General features: G+C 33.2%; 1 protein-coding gene across 1 annotated transcript; it reads left to right on the forward strand.

Annotated features, from left to right (window-relative positions):
• Window positions 1-10,643: 10,643 nt before the first annotated feature.
• On the forward strand, window positions 10,644-14,661 carry LOC139885543 (uncharacterized). Its single transcript, XM_071869299.1, has 16 exons — window positions 10,644-10,803; window positions 10,904-10,932; window positions 11,063-11,174; window positions 11,262-11,359; window positions 11,519-11,615; window positions 11,875-11,964; window positions 12,063-12,125; window positions 12,511-12,585; window positions 12,670-12,735; window positions 12,801-12,878; window positions 13,308-13,418; window positions 13,511-13,588; window positions 13,686-13,805; window positions 14,058-14,101; window positions 14,168-14,222; window positions 14,440-14,661. The coding sequence occupies exons 1-16, from the start codon at window positions 10,768-10,770 to the stop codon at window positions 14,446-14,448; spliced, it is 1,161 nt and encodes a 386-aa protein (XP_071725400.1). The 5' UTR covers window positions 10,644-10,767; the 3' UTR covers window positions 14,449-14,661.
• Window positions 14,662-23,614: the final 8,953 nt, after the last annotated feature.

A 23,614-nucleotide genomic window follows, 5' to 3' on the forward strand; every position in this document is an offset into this window, starting at 1 on the left:
TTGTTTTAAAATGAATGCAGTCTTTGAAAAACGTCTCATATAGAGGTCAAAACCTCGCAACGAAATCAATTATTATGGAACGTTTTTAATCAATAAGAACGGGACATTTCATCACGTACTATTATTGCTTGCTATTGTAGAAGCATACTTTTGGTTGTTAAACATTTGACGTTGGTTAAAACGTCACTTCATTTATTGAATGCAACTTATTTTGAAACAGCATATAGTATTTGACCTTGTAATGATCCTGTTGTTGATGATTCGTACACGATGGTTTTGTACGGGGCATCACATTTGGTATCAGAGCATTGGTTGTAGGGAATTAGGTTGCATTAGTGAGTCTGGACCGACCCGAGTAGGATTCACTAATAGGACTAATCTACAACTTGCTAGTTTACTTGTTTCTGCGGAACTTGCTGCATGCTGCTGCTTACTTTTACTGCTATATGCCGTATGATACTACATGATTTCACTACTGCATGCTATTATCTGTTTTCGATTGCATGATACTTGTCGTTATTGCCATGCTACTTACTGTTATAGATGATCTAGACTGTCGTAGTTACTTTGCCTAATACGTGCTTACTTTATGACTTACTGACATGGAAAAAGTTATTTTTCCTTGTTCAGATGTCGGATATTCCACCTGTTATTATTTTGGGGAGCGACTCAGACACATTCGCCACCTCACCTGCCATTGTTGCCGATTCTCAGATCCCGTCGTCGACGCCTTCCAGTGACGCTGGAGATTCATCCTCTGGAGCCAGTAGCCATGCACCCGACCCAGTGGTCACCTCTGACAGAGCAGAGGACCTACAGGATATTCCAGCTCCACTTGCCCCAGGACCCTCGGAGCCACAGCACCATCCCGGTGGTGCTGTGATTCCCGCAGAACTTGGGGAAGGTTCGGTCTGTAATGAGCATAACCATTGGTGCTGATGCCTTCCTGATGGACGTCTCGTGCCGATCCCGCCTTTCAGATACCGACTGATGATAGTCGACCGAGCAGAGCCACCCATGCAGCCACCCCCATATGATTCCGAAGACTCATCCTTTGATGACTCCAGTGACGAGGATTCCGACGAGGATCCCGAGGAAGCACCCGTGCAGCCACCCTCTACCCCACCGAAGAAGCGGTATCGTTTCGATGGTACTGTTATTCCTGGGGTTAATGGAGGGAGATCGTCCGTTAACGCACATGGATTGAGGACTAGAGTTATCTCCCGTAAGCGGCTTGTGCCGTATCCTGCTGATCCCTTCATTCGTAAGCCTTACTGCTATGCACCATCTACTTCTGGAGCCGGACCATCTGCACCACCAGCACCACCTGTACCAACTGCACCGCCTGCCCCACCATCTCCCTCTGTCGAGGAACTGACGAGGGAAGTGGAGATCCTCCGTGCTCGGGTCACTGAGCTCGAGGACTAGATGTCCCACGTAATGGACATCCTACACCCACCATCACCATAGGACATTTGTATTAGATTTCATTATGTAATCTCATTTGTAGTTTCATGTATTACTTATGTACTGTACGAACATATGCGGATGTATGCAACTTATTATTTATGAATGGAACTTTGTGTTGTTTAATTCTTGCACAGTGTTCTATTTACATTACAGTGTGATGAATTTGTGGTATCTGAATCTATTTGCGTTACTTAATTAACATGTGATGTGTTGATTCCATGTTGGTTACCATATACTGTATTACTATTTGAATACTGGATTTTGACTTGAGTCAAAATTTTTGTTTAGAACATCAATGGCCAACGGAAGATCAACGTCAACCGCAGCACAGATCGAGGAAATGATCGTTGAACGTGTGGCCGCAGCTTTAGCGGAAAGGAACCCCCAAGCTCCACCAGTTAACCAGCCCATTCGTAATGGGTGCACATACAAAGAGTTTTAAAGCTGCAAGCCCCACAACTTTAGTGGTACTGAGGGGCCGGTTGGTCTCACTAGGTGATTTGAGAAATTAGAATCTGTGTTCCGTGTTAGTAACTGCTCAGAGACGGACAAAACCAAGTATGCCTCGTGTACGCTGTCAGACGGCGCACTAACCTGGTGGAACACACTGGCTCAAGCAAAGGGTATTGACGAGGCGTATGCTACGCCGTGGGAAGAATTCAAGGGGGCCATGATTGAAGAGTATTGCCCGAGAACTGAGATACATAAAATGGAGATTGAGTTTGGGCAGTTGAAGGTTGTGCGAAACGATCTCGATGGTTACAACCGTAGGTATCTGGAATTAGCCCTGATGTGTCCTACCATGGTTACCCCGGAGTTTAAGCGCATGGAAAGGTACTTGTGGGGACTTCCTAAGTCCATTAAGGGAAATGTCACCTCATCTAAGCCACCAAATGTCCCGGAAGCAATGCGCATGGCGCACACCTTAATGAACCAAATTATCAGCGATGAACCGGAGAAGGCAAAATCCGAAGCGGGTAGTAGCATTAAGCGTAAGTGGGACAACAACAAGGGGAGAGCCTATGATCAAACTCCCGCAAAGAGGCACAACGATGGGAGGAACCCCAACCCGAACACTAGATCAAACCCCAACTACAAGGGTACTCTACCACAGTGCAAGAGGTGCTAAAAGCACCATACCGGGTACTGCAACGTTGTTTATGAAAAATGCAAAAAGACCGGGCATATTGGCAGAGACTGCAAGATCACCACCATGACTGGGAAGCCGAACCCCAATGGACCGAGAAAGTGCTATGAATGCGGACAAACGGGCCACTTCAGAAATGAGTGTCCCAACAAGCGAAAGGACGGCGGACCACCGCGTGGCAGAGCTTTCAACGTAAATGCAAGGGATGCCCGTGAGAACCCCGACTTGGTCACAGGTATATTCACTATCAACAATCTATTAGCTTCTGTCCTATTTGATACTGGTGCCGATAGAAGTTATGTATGTAGACACTTTTGCTCTAAGATAAATTGGTCGTTAGTTCCTTTAAAGGAGAGTATGCTTGTATAGGTAGCCAATGGAAAACTTGAGAAAGTTGACCAAATTAGCCGAGGAGCTATTATCAACATAGCTGGTGTGGATTTCGAGATTGACTTGATACCCATTAAATTGGGAAGCTTTGATGTTATTGTAGGTATGGACTGGTTGACCAAGATAAGGGCCGACATTATCTGTGGAGATAAAGCTCTTCGTATACCGCATGGAAATGGTGAACCACTGATTATTTACGGAGAGAGATGTAGCTCGAAACTGAATCTCATTAGTTGCATGAAAGTGCAAAAGATCATGAAGAAAGGACGTCTTGCTGTTTTAGCACATGTGAAAACGTTAGAAACTGAGATGAAGAGCGTGGAGGATGTAAGAATTGTGAACGAATTTTCCGATGTCTTTCCAGAAGAATTGCCTGGATTGGCGTCACCAAGAGCAGTGGAGTTTCAGATCGATTTAGTGCCAGGGGCTGCACCTGTAGCTCGCGCACCTTATCGACTCGCACCTTCCGAAATACAAGAGTTGCAGAGCCAACTACAAGAACTGTTAGACCGTGGATTTATCCAACCAAGTTTCTTGCCTTGGGGCGCACCTGTTTTATTTGTAAAGAAGAAGGACGTATCATTCCGCATGTGTATTGACTACCTTGAACTCAACAAATTTATGATCAAGAATCGGCATCCTCTTCCCCGAATTAACGATCTTTTTGATCAACTACAAGGATCGAGCGTTTACTCTAAGATCAATTTGCGATCCGGTTATCACCAGTTGAGGGTGAAAGAGAGCGACGTGATGAAGACTGCATTCAGAACCCGTTATGGTCATTATGAGTTTTTCGTGATGCCATTCGGTTTAACCAACGCACCTGTCGTGTTTATGGACCTCATGAATCGTGTATGCAAGCCATACCTGGATAAGTTCGTTATCGTCTTCATAGATGATATCCTCATCTACTCCAAAAGCGAAGAAGAACATGAGCAACATCTTCGTCTAGTGTTGGAACTCTTGAGACAAGAGCAACTTTATGCAAAATTCTCCAAGTGTGAATTTTGGTTGAAGGAAGTCCAATTTCTGGGTCACGTTGTAAGCGATCAAGGGATCAAAAGGTGTGGAGGAGTTCTTTTTTCATTTTTTTGTATACTTATTTGCTTGTATCCTTTCATTTCACACACACACAAAAATACTTACAACTTTCTCTCATCTTTTCTCTCAATTCTTGTAAGTAACATGAACTATTTCTTCTTCTTTCTTTTCTTTAAAAACCAAACCATAAACATATCATCATCATCAATACTTGTTCTTTGTTGTTGTTTAATTACTTGTTGTTTGTTGTTGTTGTTAAAGATCAAGTTTTCTAACTTGTATCTTCATGTAATCTTGGTTACTTTCATCTTTTATTGTAAAGAACCAAGAACAAGAACCTAAACTTTCTAGTTTATGGTTCTACACTTAATGTTTTAAAAGATATAAAGTTCATGAGTTTTAAAAATCATACTTTTGTTCATGTTTGTAAATTTAAGGTTTACTTTCTTAAAGATCAAAGCCTTGGCTTGAATCTTTCAAAGTATGAACAACCATGAACTTTTACTTGTATATTTAGTTTATTTCTTCCTTTTATTAGTACTTTAAAGTTGTGATGTTGTTAAATTGGTCAAGTATTACTAGTTAATCTTGATCTAATATTTCTTGAAACTAAAAGTTAACTTTATAAGTTCTAGAACATGGAAGTATAACTTTTTAGTTATAACTTCATATACTTATGTTGGATATAAGTTTCTATAGCTTATGGTCTTCTAATTTTGTTGTAAATAAGAGCTTACAAGCTTACATACATTTTTCAAGTTGAAAATCTAAGTTTCATAACTTATGGTTTCATTAAAGTGAAGATCCAAGTCTTATAACTTAGGATCTAACTTAAGAACACTAGATCTAGACTTTCTAGTCTAGGATCTTTAAGATCTAGCTAAGATCTAAGTTCTACAACTTAGGATCTTGATTATTTAGTTTACTTTCAAGTTTGTAGCCTAATATTACTTTTGTAACTCATGTATGTGTCGGATCTAAGATCTTGATGTAACTTTGGTTCATCAAACTACATACAACTCTTAAGTGAGTTGTGCAACTTATCTTAGACCTACACAAGTGTTATGATGGTCAAAACTAGGTTAAGATGATGCAAACCCATCAACGAGTTGTACACTTGAAGCTATACGCATCAAGGATGAGAACCGTGATGAGCATCAAGCACCAAGAACCCACCGGAACACATTTATTACTGTTTCTGGAACTTATCAGACTACTTGGGCTACTGGAAATTTGATTTTCAGTTATTTCGGTTCGAGTAGATGATTTTACGTTTAGACCTCGTCTTAATCCGAGTTACGGTTTAGGATCTATGGCCTCCCGAAAGTCACTACACTCTATTAACGTTGTGCTAAAATTTCTGACCTACTCGCACTTAAACCGTCACTACGGTCAAACGAAGACGAGTTTGGTTCTTGAAATTGGTCAGTACCTAGGGGACTCATATACGGAGCCATGGTCACTGGTCCCACCTCATTTCAGTTTGTATAGAGGTCGTGGCAACTGAACGAAGTCAGCCTTTATTTCAAACCCTAGTCTTGACTTAAAACTTACTTTACACTTTTTGTTTAATGATGAATGATGATGATACTTAAGACCTAATTTACATACTTTTAAACCTTTGGGAACAATTTAATGACTTAGTAACTTTTGACTTAGGTTGAGGATCTTTCGGACCAACCACTTGCTTACTATTCCCGCGTATCGACTTTTACTACTTTTCACTGTGAGTTATAGCATCCCTTTTTACTTTAACTATTTTGGGAACTGAGAATACATGTGCATTTTACATTTTACATACTAGGCACGAGTACTTAAACCTTATATATGTGTGGGTTATACAACGGCATAAACTCTCCCCTTAGCTCGGTAACGTTTAGTCATTGGTCTTTGAACCGGTGAACGTGAATCTTAGATATGGATCCATAGGGTTTGACATCCCCACTCGGGCTAGTAGCACTATCATTTAACGGGTATTTAATACTTCGTAAACATACGCACTCATCAAGTGTACTTTTAGGGGGTGATAAACGTTAAGTTAGTTACCAAGTGCCCACGGTTATACATATACTTTTCATACTGTTTTGAAACACTGTTGAAGCACTGAAATCTCGTGGCCTACCTTACATTACTGTTATACTTAAACTATAGCTCACCAACCTTTGTGTTGACATTTTTAAGCATGTTTTTTCTCAGGTGCTTAAGGTTTGCTTGCTTCCGCTGTAGTTGTCATGCTTTGTAGACACCCGCTGCGCTTATTAGGGATGTCACCGCATGAAACGTTTATTTTACATTCAAACTAAATTACTTTTGAAATGATGTATTTGTAACGACCTATGGGTCACGTACTATTATTGCTTGCTATTCGTAGAAGCATACTTTTGGTTGTTAAACATTTGACGTTAGTTAAAACGTCACTTTATTTTATGAATGCAACTTATTTTGAAACAGCATATAGTATTTGACCTTGTAATGATCCTGTTGTTGATGATTCGTACACGATGGTTTTGTACGGGGCATCACATTCGAGCTTTATAACAGAACTTCCTCGACAGCAATCATAATTCAGAAGATGAAATAATAAAAAAAATAAAAGTGATTCCGACCTCTAACTGATTTTGTCAAGCTCCTGTGATGGGATTTGATTTGTGATTCAGTTTAGGGACAAAAACAAAAAAATGGACTACAGTTTTGATTGCAATTGGTAACCAATTTGTACGAGCTTCTTAACTTTATATTTTATATAATTAAATTTAATGATTAATGATTTAGTAATTATATAAATAATAATAATAATTATATTAATAATAATAATATGTAATAATGATACAGCTAATAATAAAAATAGTATTAATAAAATTATTAATATTAAAATGTATTATTTTCTAATAACAATAACAATGATAGTAATAATTTATAATAATAATACTAATAATTATTAATAATTATGATAACAATAACATTAACATCTAATAATAATAATACTAATATTAATCATAATAACTAAAATTGAAATTTTATTATCAGTTATACTGATATTAACAATGATAACGATAATACTATTATTAACTTTATTAATAACTCTACTTATAATAATATGAATATTATTGATATTAATAACAACTTATACATATCCTATTTTATTTATATTAAAATTGATAATATTAATAATACAAATAATAATACTAATGTTAATAGTAATACTAATAACGATATTGATATAACAAATTATGCTTATCCAAACTCATATCTATATATTAGGTATTAAATTAATATTATTAATAATACTGATATCAATATTAATAATGAAAGTAATATTCATTAATATAATAACTATTCTGTAATTATATTTTATATATTAACATTACATATTATTTATTAGGTAACCTTCATATAACATATTCGAATTTTTAATACAATATACATAGTATATTAATTGTGTACAAAAATTGTATATATATATATATATATATATATATATATATATATATATATATATATATATATATATATATATATATATATATATATATATACATGGATTCATTCTTCATAACAGTTTAATTATTTTGTATCATACATTACGTATTTGATTCTAATGTTTCAATTATATTTTGTAATTTCAGATTGCTGTATATATATATTTACATTTACATAATATATACATTTTTATTTACACACAATTGTTCGTGAATCATCGGGAATAATCAAGGTCAAATGCATTCATGAATAATAGTTCCAACTTTTTGAGACTCGGTTTAATAGATTTTTCTTATCATGTCGAAATCATATAAGGATTAAGTTTAAATTTGATCAGAAATTTCCGGGTCGTCACAGATAATAGTGTTTTATTAATCAAATATTATCCAAAAATGTCTAAACACTTAATTAAATATCTAAAAATTATATACATAATTTTTATAGTCTTAGTTAATCATATAAATCAGTAAAAAAAATTTAAGAAAACATTTTTATTATATTTTGTATTTATTTTTGTTTTTGCTCTTAATTTATTCACAAAATAAATTTAATTCTACATAATTACTAAATAAACCTAAACAATTATTTTTATAATTTTTATAAGTTTCTATCAGTCTAATAACCTGTAGAAAAAATATTTAAAAAAAATATTTTTATTATTTTATATTTATTCTTAATTTACCTTCGAATAATAGAGTTTAATTATATAATAATTACCAATTCGACCCAAGTAATTATTTTTATAATTTTTTCAGATCTATATAAGTTTTATAAAATCAGAAAAAATTATATATATTTTATTTTTGGTTAAAAATATTTAATGCAAAGTTTACATTGTTTTTACGTTTAAATACTACATAATTCGTATTTAATTATAAATAAAATTCCATAAATTATTAAAATTATTTTTATACATCATAATACTTATAATACTAATTATAACATATAAACATAATTTATATATATTAATTTCGAATTTATAAAGAATATACAAAAAATAAAAGCAATTCGATAAAAAAATATAGAAAATACCTCAAGTAGTTTCCCAAGTTTGTGAGAGAGTTTTTCCAAAGATTTGATACAAGTTTTTATGAAATAGAAGTGGGTATTTATAGAAAAAAATGGTTGGTGAAAAGAAAAAATATAAATAAAATAAAGGAGTCAATTTTAACAAAAAAAGAAAACATGTTAAAAATGCTTTTAATATGTTTTGTCTTTAAAAATATTTAGTCAAAATTCATGGGCTCATTATTTAATTTATAAAAAAAATCTTATTTCTTTTTTTTATAAGCTAAAAATATAAATAATGATTAAAATAACTTATCATTTAATTAATAATTATGTTGCATATAGTTTTATATATAATACACATTAATATTAATATTAACTAAAGTTATTTTATATAATTAGTATAAACTTTAGTTAACAAAATGTGTCGACAAAAAATAAATATTTAATCAACGTCGAATTTAATCATATATTAAGTATGGATAACAACCCTATGGGCAAATTAGTCAATTCAAGTATGGAAATGTGAGGGTAGTGATAGATGACAATGGATTGGATATGGATCGGGTGAGCCTATATCCATATCCATAAACATTTAATTTTTAAAATTCATATCCATATCCATATCCATTTAAATATAATTCATCCATTCATATCCATATCCGTTGGATGAAGCGGGTAAACGGGTGTCCGTTGGATGCTAAGTTATTCTAAAAATATTCATATTATGAAATGAAATCGTCAAAGTATTTTTAACAAAAATATGTAATATATGCAACATACACAAATTTAATACTATTCACGTAGTTGTATCTTCAGAATCTATATTTTCGATAACATTTTAATAGTTTATAATGAATAATATATATATATATATATATATATATATATATATATATATATATATATATATATATATATATATATATATATATATATATATATATATATATATATATATGTATATAAATGTAAACACACATATTTAAGTAAATATGTATATTTATATGTATTTATGTATTTTGGGTGGTAAATGGATATATCCATGGATTATAAATCATCATCCATACCCGATCCACTAATTTTTCACATCGTCCATATCCATATCTATGTCCATTTCATCTATTTAGATCATTCATATCCATTTAAATGGATCGGATCGAAAGGATATTCGATGAATCATATATCCATTTTCATCCCTAGTGATGACCTTCAACATGCACGCGGACATATGTTATTTTTGATTGAATCGAATAACGGGGTTTGCTTTAAAATTTTATGTCATTGTTTGAACGCAACATAATAGTTACATGTCATATGAAACAATACTTCAAACACGATCTTGTGTACTCCGTATGAAACAACCACCCTTGTGCAACATAATTCCCGATCCTTTGAAAAGTAGTATCGTGGTCGTTGGGTACTATGTCGTGAACTTTCGATACTTTGACAATCATTTTTTTTCCTTCACAGAGTATTATATATATATATATATATATATATATATATATATATATATATATATATATATATATATACGAGTTACACTCGAACAACTTCGATTTTTTATAATATAAATGAACCGAGCTCGAACTTTATTTAAAGTTCGAAACGAGCCCAACTCGAGCTCTTTAAATTTCAATGAGTCAAGTTCATGTCAAGCCAAACTCGAGCTCATATATAGTCGAGCTTGAGTTCACCTGGACTCATTTACATCCTAAATGCGAGTGATTCATAAGGACTCAATTAATTTATTTTCTTATACTTATATTGATATTGATGGATATTAATTAATTGATAATTGATATTGATATGATAATGATGATATGATATCGATATATCGGTGCGAAATAGGTTCTTTTAGAAAGTAAAGATATAACTTCGTTTGCACATATAACGCAATAATTAAAACATACTACGTATTAATTGGTTTCACCTAAATTCCAACCGGAACCAAATACAACCGAAATAATACGTTACACCATTAATCAAATTTAGCAGTCAAATTCTAAAAAAAACTACCCTATATTTCAAATCTCCTGACCGCGTGTACATACAATATAAGTATATTTCAAACTACCATCCAGGAATGTCTTTCACTCAGATCATCACTTTTTAAAAACCTCTCCACAATTTAAACATAAAAAACATATTTATATTTATTTATTTTTTATCTTCTTGATTATTATCTCCTCTACTACGCTCCATCGCCGGTGAAGTGAATCTCAACAATGGCATCAATTGACGCCCCAAACTTCGATCTTACTGTACAAATCTATTCATTCTATTTTTTTTTCGATTTTTTTTGTTGTTGTTTATTTCACACTGATAATAAAATAATAATAATAATCGTTGTTCTGTAATCAGTTATCAGCACAATCAACCTTCGGAACCAGGTAATTTATATTCTATTCCTAATTCCGTTATTTATTCACTAGTTTAGTTTAATTACTATTCCGTATCACTTAGGGTTTCGTACGTGTGATGTGTAATGATGTTAAATCTACTGTATGAATGTGATTACAGTGAGCATACATTTGCTGATACTGGAAATTTAGATCATTGTATCAAGTATTTGAACCAGACTCTAGTGACATTTGGATTTCCGGCTTCTCTTGATCTGTTCGCAACTGATCCGGTTCGGAATTCGTGTTTCAAATGTGTGGATCTGTGCTTAGCATTTGCTTTTTTGTGTATTTGATTTATATTTATTCATGTGGTGTAGGTTTCGGTTGCACGGACTTGCAATTGTATGTACTCATTGTTACAACAAAGGCAACGAGATATCGAATTTCGAGAGTCTTCTAGTGACCAGCGCCAACGGTAAGCATTTATGTGTGTTGATGTTCGCGGATTTGCTTATATATCTAGAAACGTGTGAATTGTACTTTAAACTACTTTTATGGTATTTGTTAAGCGTTACAAGTTATAGTGTGAGACTAAGGTTAGGGTTAATGTTTCTATATTTGAGTGGTTTTGCAGACTTTTGTCGGATATGTCTAGGCTAGAGGCAAAAGTAGAGAGATTGGAGTCACAGTTGACTGCAAAAGACAGGGAAATAGCAACTATTACTCGGACGGTAACACGTTTGTATATATCATACAAACATATACAGGGCAAAGTTCATTATAGACTTCGTAAAAGCTCGAAAATGTTGTACCATTGGAAGATCAAATGAATGGAAATTCCATATATTTAGTCACAATGGTTTAAAACGTATTTACAAATGGTCTTAAGTTTGCTAGTGTTTTCAAATGAACCCATCCCTATACATCTTTGCTTATGTCTTTGATGAAAAACCACTTTTGATGGAAGTTTCTTGCATTATGTTCGATTAGGAAGCAAAAGCGAAAGCAGGTTTGAAGGCGCAAATTGATAAGTTACAACAAGAAAGAGACGAGTTTCAAAAGATGGTCATAGGAAATCAGGTGTCATATACTCGTCATCTGCTTTGTAATTACTCTTTTTTATTCCTTGATAATGTGTATTTTGTAAACGCTTATAATGTTCACATGTGTAATGAAAGCAAGTGAGAACCCAACAGATACATGAGATGAAGAAAAAAGAAAAGGAGTACATTAAGTTGCAGGTATGAATATGTTTCACTTTTGCTGAGCAGGGCATTCTTATGTTCTTCTGTATTTTTTTTTTCTGCGAAAATTACGAAAACTCATATTGAAACCGAGGCCGTTTTCCAAAGGAAAACGCCCTCAACATAGGCTACAAAAAGATGGATGAAACGGGGAAGCTCACACCTAGAAAGCAACTACCTAAACGAGAAATATCTATAACCGATCCTCCCTAACAACCCAAAAACCATAAAGACAAAATAACAAAACAAAACCGATTACAAAACGATGAAAAGGAAACACACCAAAAGAACAACACAAGACGAACCCGACTACTTAAACCTCTAGGACCCGCCCTTTTCTGTATGATAGTGTAGATCATGCGAGTATTAATGATTATTTCAGGAGAGGCTAAACCAAGTTACGATGGAAAAAAAGAAAGAATCGAGATCAGGCATGGAAATCATGAACTTACTTAAGGTAATTGATGAATACTTTTGACATTTTTAAAGATATTTAGGAACCAAGTTGTCTGTTTCTTACTTGTATTCATCCTGCCAACAGAAAGAAGGGAGACAACGTGGGACTTGGAATGGAAAAACGACTGACAAGGATTTTTATAAAAAAATTGTAGGTAGTGTTTATTTTTAATAATTTGATATAAACTAGATATAACCAATTATAAACTATTATAGGTGGATGCATATGAAGCAAAAAATCAAGAATTGGTTGATGAGAACACTGACTTGAGGGCATTGTTACGATCAATGCAGGTATGTTTCGTAAACCCTAGTCTAATATTAATATTAATGTCATTTATACAGTTACAGTATACATTTTGTTAAATCTGCAAATTTTTGGAATGTACTTCAGTATTTAAAATTTGTCTGGTCATATCCCTATCACAGCTATATATACTTATTACAGCTGAATGCAGTTGAGCTTCTTCTAAGTTTTAACTTAGACATTTCTTGGAGCTCAAATCATTACCTTTGTAGTAAGGCTTAAACATAGATTTTCAAGATAATAATTAGTACTCCCATTTATGTTGTTGAAAAGTAATGACCTTGACTATGAACATAAAACAGTTTGTATTATTATTTGTAGGCATGCTATGCATATCATGAAAACATGACTTGTATTAAAATTGTAAAAGTAAATTTTTATGTTATATTAGCATATACATATTTTCATTTTTTCAGTTGGAAATGCGTGACATCTTGAATGCCCCTAACGGTACTTCCAAACATACAACCCTTGCTAATGAAAAGATGGATGCTGATCCGTATCAATCCCCGCTGGGTGGAAGGACGGTGAGAAATTATGCTTAAAAAAATTTCAAATTGGTTACGTGTTTACTCTGACATTAAATGAGAAATATAATAAGAGAATTCGTTATTTATAGGATATCTTTGATCTACCATCTTTTATGGGTCGAGACCAAATAGAAGCATTTCTTCGAAACAAAGTGGCTTCAATAAAGGTATTATTAACTATTCCTTTTGTTTTTGTTACCATATGTTTGTATTATAATCAGGTGATTAACTTAACTATTGCACGTTTATACTTTCCACCGTTAGGAACGCATGGGTCAGCTGCAAGATGCACAAAAAGAAACTGAAGTCACTTGTGAAGCAACTGAAAGAGAGCTTGAGTTAGAAGCTCAACTTGTTGAAGCAAGGAGCATAATCCAGGAGCAGGTATTAATTAGTTTATTAATTATGAATGATAAACATAACTGCAATCCTTTCAGTACGTCATTCTGGGTTAGGTTTATTCTAAACCTGTTAACATTTGGTTACTTTATTTGATATAGGGTTGTCACATAACGCTACCATTGACAGTTTGACAGAGTTTAATGTTTGTTATAATGAGCGTAATTATAATTATTATTAGCTTGTGATTTCTGTAGCTGTAATTGTAATGTAATGATGTGAGGTTTTCATTTGCAGACATCTATCTTATCAAAACGTGTGGCAAGTTCTGATAATCCAAGGTACCGTTCTACTGTTTTTAATTATTTAGTAGAAAATACATCTTAATATTTCAATTTTTTTTGCAGGAGGTTGAGCGGTCAATTTAATTCTGAAAGGGATAACATGTTAACAGCTGCTGAGGTATGCATTAGCATTAGCTTTTTCACCTCAATTTTTTCTTGAAAATTGATTAACTGTTACTGAAAATTTATGTGTTTTTCTAAACAAGTAACAAGAACCCTACTTGGTAATGTCCCATATGATTGATCTTATGTGTTCGTTTTATGAACGTGTTCTTAATGTTCCCTAAATTCATCTGACTCTGTGTGTGTGTGTGTGTTTTCCTTTCACTTTTCAGGGCGTATGAAATCACTCATTACAAGTGTCTAGAAGTTGAACTAGAAATTCAACACCGATGTGTAGATGACCCTAGAGTTTCACTAATATTTCCAGCAAGTCGAATTATCTAACATGTATTAAGCCCTTGTATTCATTTTGTTTCTATCGATGATTAGTATGTGCTATATATCGTTATGTATTATGAATACATGATTATCTAAAATTATGGTTACAATTATCGAGTGAAAGTGTTTTTTTATTCTACCCTGTTATCCATGCTAGTGTCTAGAGTACATTTCATTTTTCTATGGCATTGGTATGTGCATGTTGTCGTAATCGTATCACACTAAAACTAACGGTGCGTTTGTTTACCTTTAAGTGATGGTTCAACGTTGAATGCTGAACCATTCAACATTTAACGCGTTTGTTTCTGACCACTGAATGAATGATGACATGTGATGTTGAATGGTTCTGTATTCAGTGGTGAACCATTCATAGTTGAAACACTTTCTTAATCATTATGCACACGAATTTTCTATAATATTCTCCTCAAATCATGTATAAAACATTTAATAAACAACAACAACAAAACTCAATACTACATAAGTGATGTATGGGGATGTGAGATGTAGACAATCCTTTCCCTATATATTTTATTTAATAAACAAATATATTGAATTTTTTATTCGTGTAATTAAAACGTTAATAAGGTAACTTATTTCATATTGTTCATTCAAAATGAATAGCTTAGTTTTCATTCAGTAGCAAGTTTATTCAGAGAGTCCAAATCATTTAGATTATAGACCATTTAACGCTAAATCATTTAGTTTTGGCCTCAAAAGTAAACACAATGGATCCGAAAAATGGAACCAATAAACTTCTCCAGTACTAGTTTTTCGTTATGATTTAAGCTCTAAAGTCTAAACATCAAGGTTGTAAAAGACACGAGTCGGGGACGCATCGGCCATGCCTAAAAAACGACGTGTTGGACGCAACGGGCGTTGACTAACGTTGACTTTTTAAAATATTTTATTAAATATATATTTATATATAATATTATATAGATCGAATCTTAAAATATAAACTATATTTACCATAAACATGAATAATTAACAATTGTTAACAATATTACAAAAATAAAAATAAAAAATTGATCGATTTTGACCGGCTTTGATTGACTTTTTCCGAATTTGACCGACTTTTCCGACTTTGACCGACTTTTTCCCTTTGACCAACTTTTTAGCGACGACGCATCGGCCATGCCTAAAAATCGACGCGTCAGTTAAAGTCGGTCGACTTTTGCAACACTACTAAACATAATAATCTGTTCCAAAAACTATGAATCGAATAACACATGGGTTTGTCTTAATTTTGACATGAATTAGAAGTTTCCAAATGTTACTTGATATCATTCTGTCATATTTTATTTGGATTTTGTTGCGAGTTGCGTTTGTTCGTGCAACCTGATTTAATTTATAAGTTGGAAATGGTTTGACCATGAAAGTCAAACTGGTAGATATATAAGTCGGCAAGTGCATATGATGCGGGGATACGTTTTTTTAATTCTTGAAGCCGGGTGAAACACCTACTTATTATTATTATTATTCATATAACAAAAAATACACCAATCAAATAATCTTACCGAGTAATCGAGACTTATTCTAGTCATATTCGTTTGCTTAGTCAATACATCCATCCAAAAAGTCAACCACATATATTCAATGTTCCCTTCCACCAATAATTATTTACTATCACCTAATCTTATTATCATTTTTAAACGTGAAAAAGTAGCAGTAGATTATAAGAAAAGGGTCAATCCTTCCATTTCTTGAGGCTATAGCAATTGCAACATGTACCACTTCATATGTAACCTTTAAATTTCGTAATCCCTTATCACCAAATTATATGTATGAGAACGCTTATTAGATATTTCTCGCTCTTGACGAGATTGAGTATTATTGTTACTTTATAACGTTTATGAAAAATAATGGATCATTAACATCGAATAACAAGTTAATAACCTTCTTAGTAACAACATCGTGATATAAATGCCCATAGAAAGGCAAATTTATATATTTTAGTTGACAGACCTTCACATTATTTGATAGATATCCTAACTAAATGTAGCTTATATGACGATATGTGCTTCAAGTTTATTGGACGAATTTATCACTATTTCTCTTTAACATACATTGGTACCTTTGGATACATAATACTTTTCATTTTTTATATACCCCTTAGTCAAAAGTTCAAACGAGAATCACAAAAAGAGCGAGAACTGTGAGAACTATTAATTTACAAAGATTTTCACATGCGAGTATATTGGATATTTGGATCACCCATAAATGTTGATGGATAATAAGAATGAACATATAATAGTTTGAAAAAACTTATATTTTAACTATATGATCAAATATATAACAACAACAAGACAAAGTCAAATAACCAAATTTGGTTATTTGACTTATTTGGGATCAGATTCTTTTTTCATCACTTCCCTTTTAGTATAAAAGCAAAAGTGTTCAAACTAGCAGCCAAGGTTAACGGGTATAACCTCACATTTCCTCAAATGTAATGGGGGTTCCAAAATGTTTATTGGAGCCTACCCAAGGAATTAGCTATTAGCATACTTGTCTATATATTTCTTTGTAAACATGAATTCAATTCAGATCAATAATATCAATCAAACAATCAATATTTCAGTCGATCATATTCTTTCATACAAACATTTTATCAATCGAAACATGGTATCAGAGCTGAAGGTATCAAATCAGTGACCAAGACACTTCAATGGCTCAATCATCTACCAAGAATCAAGCTACCATGTCCATAGTTGACGGTAGCTCAGGATTGAACCAAGCTGCCATGTCGATTATGGACGGTAGCAGGCTCATTAACCCACAAAATGAAAGGACGTACATGGATGCCCTATGTCGTTCATCAACCACCCCAGAAACTGGTGTCAAAACAGAAGCAGCAGCATCTGGTTTATTGTGGTATGAAAAAACAGCATCATCATAAACCGAAAAACCATTAAGCTGTGTTTATTGTGGTATGAAATACCATACAATAATCCAGTGCTTCAGGCTAATCGGATACCCTAAATGGTGGAACAAGAAGAAACGTGGCAGAATAGTGATGATAACAGAGACCACCGGCGGCCACCATGGGGTTACCGGCAACGGCATCTCCAAAACATCTCATAATCTGACAAAAGGTATATCAAACTTTAATTACGTACCTCAATTAGAAAGTAAAAATCCCAAATCGATTGATTCTGGAAAATGGGTGAGGGTTAAACCCTCGAACCCTAAAGCCACTGATTCCCATAAATCGACAGCCACTTATCCCCATCAATCGACAAATTTGAAAAGAAAAAATCTCAAATCCAAAGAAAACCACAACCGATTTTCATGTCTTCAAATTATTGAAGAAAAAGAAGAAAGATTAACATCCTTTCTTCAATCGATTGATGGAAACAAGGACCAATTTGGGAAGAATACATCTGGGAGAGATAACCCACGCGTGACCAGAAAAAAGAATCAAATGGGTGGGAACAGTAAATCTGAGAAACCACATCTGGGGAAGACAACCTGTCACGTATGGGATAGAACAAAATGAGTCACGGGTGACCAAATACACAATGTGTCTGGACTAATAAACCATATAAAAAATGGGCCAAAACAATAAAGGGAAGGGCAGGCCCAAGTTCCTACACATTTTGTTAAAAAGGCTAATTTAGTGTATGATAATACCCAAACTGATCAGGCCCAACAAAATCGAGCCCAAAAGTCTAACCTTTTTTAGGTCCAAAATTTTGAAAATAAAAATTCGACAAATAATTTATGTTTGGTCGGAAAAGCCAATATCGTTTCAAATAACGCTAAGAATAACGAATGGATTTTTGATTGTGGTGCTACTCACACCATAAGTTCTGAAAAATCTGATTTATGCTCAATCTAAACCTCGGTTTAGTATAATTCAAACGGCCAATAGCGGTGTTGTACAAGTTGAAGGAGGTGGAAAAATTGAAATTACTCCGACTATGAAATTATCTGATTGCTTATATATTCCAACCCTGTACCATAAGTTGTTGTCCGTTAGCCACGTTACAAAGGAACTAAATTGTTCTGTCTCATTACACCCTACCTTTTGTATCCTTCAAGATATTAGAACTGGGGAGATTATTGGGCGTGGTACCGAACGGGGTGGGTTGTACTATGTGAACGAAGTAACCTAACAAGGTACCGTGATGCTTGCTCAAGGAACACCTGCGAGAGAAGTTTGGTTATGGCATAGGAGGTTAGGTTACCCATCTGCCGGATACTTACACTCTTTATTTCCAAGTCTTTTTCCATCCAATGTTACGTTAAAGTGTGAAACATGTATTTTGGCTAAAAGTCACCGAAATACGTTTAAACCTAGTAACACTAGGAAAGAAATTCCTTTTGCTTTAATTCATTCTGATGTGTGGGGTCCTGAACCGGTTGTTGGGGGAAGATTTTTTCGATATTTTGTCTTATTTATTGACGATCATACCCGAATGACTTGGATTTATTTTCTAACCCACAAATCAGAAGTTTTTGAGAAATTTTCTCACCTTTATAAAATAATTCAAACCCAATTTAATAAAAACATATAAATGTTAAGATCCGATAATGGGGTGAGTTTGTAAACTCATCAATGAAATCTTTTTGCGAAAATAATGGGATTATTCATCAAACCTCGTGTGCTCATACCCCCGAGCAAAATGGCGTAGCCGAACGTAAGAATCGACTACTTTTAGAAATGACAAGAACTTTATTAATTGAATCCAAGGCTCTGAAAAGTTTTTGGCCCGAAGCCCTTGCTTCCGCTACCTATCTTATCAATCGGTTACCTACTAAGGTTTTGGGCACAAAAACCCCTAAAGATACGCTTTCCCAATTCCATACCCTTCTGACTTCATTTAGCATTGAACCTCGGATATTTGGGTGCTCGGTCTTCGTCCATATTCCAAAACATGAGCGTACTAAACTAGATCCATGTGCGGAAAAATGTGTCATGGTTGGCTATGGAATAAACTAAAAAGGATATCGGTGTTACAGTCCCAAAATACGTCATGTTTTTACTACTATGAACTGTGATTTTGTTGAAACTTAATATTTTTACAAAAATACCCAACTCACGAGTGAGGGGGAGAACGAGGGTAATGACACTCTTAGTTGGATGACATGGGTACCACCTCAAACACAAGATCCCGAACCAATACCAAACCCTGAACCGGTAGACCCCGAACCAATACCAATCCCTGAGCCAATACCAAACCATGAGCCAATAGACCTCGAACCAATACTAAAACCCGAGCCTACAGAAACCATCCCACCAAACCATGAGACCACTGAAACCTCCTCGAACAATGAGCATCAAACTCAGGAGGAACAACGTGACTCAAATTTCGGTGAAACAACCCAACGATATATTCTACCTCAAAGAGCTAATAGAGGTGTCCCACCAAAACGATATTCTCCAGAAAAAGAAGCGCAAAGATCTAGATATCCTTGATAGTGCTCCAAATGAACATATATTTAGGCACAATATCTTTCCAATATGTAAAGCTTTTAGTTGTAATTGTTCTATTTTTATGTAATATTCGTTTAAATAAATAAGTGCGAAGACAAAAGACAGATTCGACGAATTGAAGACGCAAATGACTAAAACGCTAAAAAGTACAAATTACAATCCAAGTGGTTCAATTTATTGATAAGACACGTCTAAATAGTACGAAAGGACGTTCGAAAATTCGGAATCGGGACATGAACCGAGCATCAATGCGCGAGTCAACGGAGCTAAAATTACAAGTCAACGGAGTACAAGAAGATAATATAATATATAATTAATTATATATAATTATATATATTATATTATAAATATTAAATAATACGCAGCAGCCCACGTTTTGGAACCATTTGGAGCTGGACAGCCTGTCTATGCGATCGCATGGAAATAACAAAGGGAACCCATGCGATCGCATGGCTCCCAAACTCAGCTCACATCTATAAAAGGCAGCGAATTGGACGAGTAATATATATCCTTTTATTTTCCTTTCTATGTAACGTAAATATATATATATATTTATAATATAATTTTAATTTTAAATTAATAATAATAAGGTTATTGTAAGAATGTTTTACGGGTTTTAAGTCGGAACTCTGTCCGTGTAACGCTACGCGATTAATCACCACTGTAAGCTATGTTCTTCCTTTTTAATTTAATGTCTCGTAACTAAGTTATTATTATTCTTATTTGAGCCAAATTAATCGTGAGGTTAGACTAAATATTAAGACGGGGTTATTAGATTTTGTACCATAATTAAGGTTTGGACAAAAGACCGACACTTGTGGACATTGGACTATTGATTATTAATAGATAGGGGGTATTGTCTAATCGAATGACAACACATTAGAATCTGTCGAACCTATCTTCAAATTAGTTAATCTAATAATTATTAAAATGATTATGTATGTTCTATTTAGTGACGTTTATACGACATCTTTTACGATCATTTAATTAATTGTTCGGATTGGGTAATTGATTATTCATTCTGATCAAGTGGGTAAATTAATATTCATATCTCATTAAAACAGGGGTGGATTACATACAAGGATAATTGGTGTAATTGTTAACAAAGTATTAAAACATTGGATTACGCGCAGTCGATAACCTGGTGTAATCATTAAACAAAGTATTAAAACCTTGTTACAGTTCGAATCCCTAATTAGTTGGAATATTTGACTTCGGGAATAAGGTTAATTTGACGAGCATTTTATAATTATGACCGATGGACTATTATGGACAAAAACCATATAGGTATCAAATAAACCAGGACAAAGGACAATTAACCCGGGTAACAATTAATTAAAATCAAAACGTCAAACATCATGATTACGGAAGTTTAAATAAGCATAATACTTTTATTTCATATTTCATCGTACCTTTATTTACTGTCATTTTAAATACTGCAATTTACTTTATCGCAATTTAAATTCTGTCATTTATATTATCGTCATTTATCTTTAAGCTTTATTTAAAATCGACAAACCGGTCATTAAACGATAAAACCCCTCTTTTATATAATATTATTACTACTTATATATATATATATATATATATATATATATATATATATATATATATATATATATATATATATAGTTGTTAAAAATATAGTACATATCACTAGCTCCCTGTGGAACGAACCGGACTTACTAAAAACTACACTACTCTACGATTAGGTACACTGCCTATAAGTGTTGTAGCAAGGTTTAGGTATATCCCATTCAATAAATAAATAAATAACTTGTGTAAAATTGTATCGTATTTAATAGTATTTCATAATAAAAATATAACTATTTCGTATACGCTGCTGCACACATCAAGTATTTTTGGCGCCGCTGCAGGGTAGCCAAGAGCGAAACACTATATTCGTAAAAAAAATAATTTTTTTTAAGTGTGTAATCTATTTTTTTTAAATATATAATTTTATATAAGTTTTAAATTTAAATATATAAATTAAAAAAAAAGTTATATTTTTAAGATTTTGTTTATAAAAGTATTTTTATTTTAAAATTTTAGAATACAAGTTTATTTTTATAAAATTTAGCTATCTATTATTTTATAAAATTTAAAATCTAAAAAAAAAGAGAAAACTGAAATAAAATAATTAATAAATAGAAAATTGGGCCGAGCCGATTAAAAGCCCAAAATATTGCTGGACTCCTAGTTCATGCGACCGCATGAAACCAAAACTATATCTCCATGCGATCGCATGAGATAATTTGACAGGCCACATACCTCGGATGCATTTATTACGGAGTAGGGTTTAATTATTTTTATTATTATTTAATAATTAGGGTTTAATTTTTTTTATTATTAATTAACTAGTATTTAGTTTTAATAATAATTTGTAATTTTAAGTTTAAGTATTATTATTAATTATATAGTTTAATACTTTTATAAAATATAATATAAAAATAATATTTTTATAAAATTTGTATTTTTATCATTTTAGTTATAATTTGTATTTTCTTTTAATCGTTTATTTCGTAATTTGTATTTTTTTATCGTTCGTAACTAGTTTTAAACTTAGTATTTCGCCGTAGTTATTTTTATATTTCTAGTTTTTAGGCTTTGCCGTAAAATCCCTTAAGTGCTTTTTCTTTAGATTAAGATTTAGACGCTTTAGAATTTTGGGACGCCGTTTATATATTTTAATGCCTTTTAAGTTATTGCCGTTTTGGATATTGATTTCCTTTTAAGCTTTAATACCTTTAGGCGCAACTTTTTAGATTTAGTTTTTAGACTTTTAAGTTTTGACGTTTTTCTTTCTTATTTTTATTTTTCGACCTTTTATTTTTCGACGTTTTTCGACGCACTCTTTTTCTTTCTTATTTCTCGATGCTCTAGTTTTTAGGACATAGAATTTTCTATTTATTCTCTAAAATTTCAAAACGAAAAATTATTTTAAGCGGTTAAATTGATAGACATCCAAAATTTTCTGATTCGTAGTAATAGTTGGATTTGTTAGTGGCGAGTTGTGGGCTTTCGATTTAAAGGGTCCTGGCTACTTGCTGCATCTATTGGCTATTCGAAACGTGGGCAAAATCAGAAAAGTCTATTAATTTGATAGCTTATATAATTTTTTATCTTTTATAACTAATAGGATATTCAGTGAATGCACCGAGCAAAATGTTCACCACCTTTCATACGTTCACCACCTGTAACTCGATCAAGACATCTAGCCAACATTGTCGCCGTTGATTTTTCTTTAGAATCGTTATCTAGTCGACCAAGTACTCCAATTCAAATTTCTGATAATCCATTTTTTGAACCCGACCTCACAATTGAGAACCCAGAGGATATTCAAGGACAATTCAGAGATCCTGAACCAATAATCATTCTTCCGAAACTACAAATTACTCATCCAGAGATTGTCGAGGAAGAAACCATTAAATCAGAATCCTCTAGTGATTCGTATTCAACAATTTCAATTATGAAAGTAACGGAACCTCTAAGTATGGAAGATCGAATGAGAGCCACACGCACGGGCCAAGGACACGCCATTATTAAACCAGACATTAATGCAGCAGGTTATGAAATCAAAAGACAAATCCTACACATGGTAACTAATCAATGCCAATTTAGTGGTACGCCAA

Source organism: Rutidosis leptorrhynchoides, chromosome 1 (assembly GCF_046630445.1).
Source record: "Rutidosis leptorrhynchoides isolate AG116_Rl617_1_P2 chromosome 1, CSIRO_AGI_Rlap_v1, whole genome shotgun sequence".
In the NCBI taxonomy this organism is placed as follows: domain Eukaryota; kingdom Viridiplantae; phylum Streptophyta; class Magnoliopsida; order Asterales; family Asteraceae; genus Rutidosis; species Rutidosis leptorrhynchoides.

Coding starts and splice junctions, on each gene's coding strand:
- LOC139885543 (XM_071869299.1), top strand. CDS start 10,768: ATGGCATCAATTGACGCCCCAAACTTCGATCTTACT. Junction 11,616..11,874: donor TAGCAACTATTACTCGGACG/GTAACACGTTTG, acceptor ATGTTCGATTAG/GAAGCAAAAGCGAAAGCAGG. Junction 13,806..14,057: donor GGAGCATAATCCAGGAGCAG/GTATTAATTAGT, acceptor TTTCATTTGCAG/ACATCTATCTTATCAAAACG.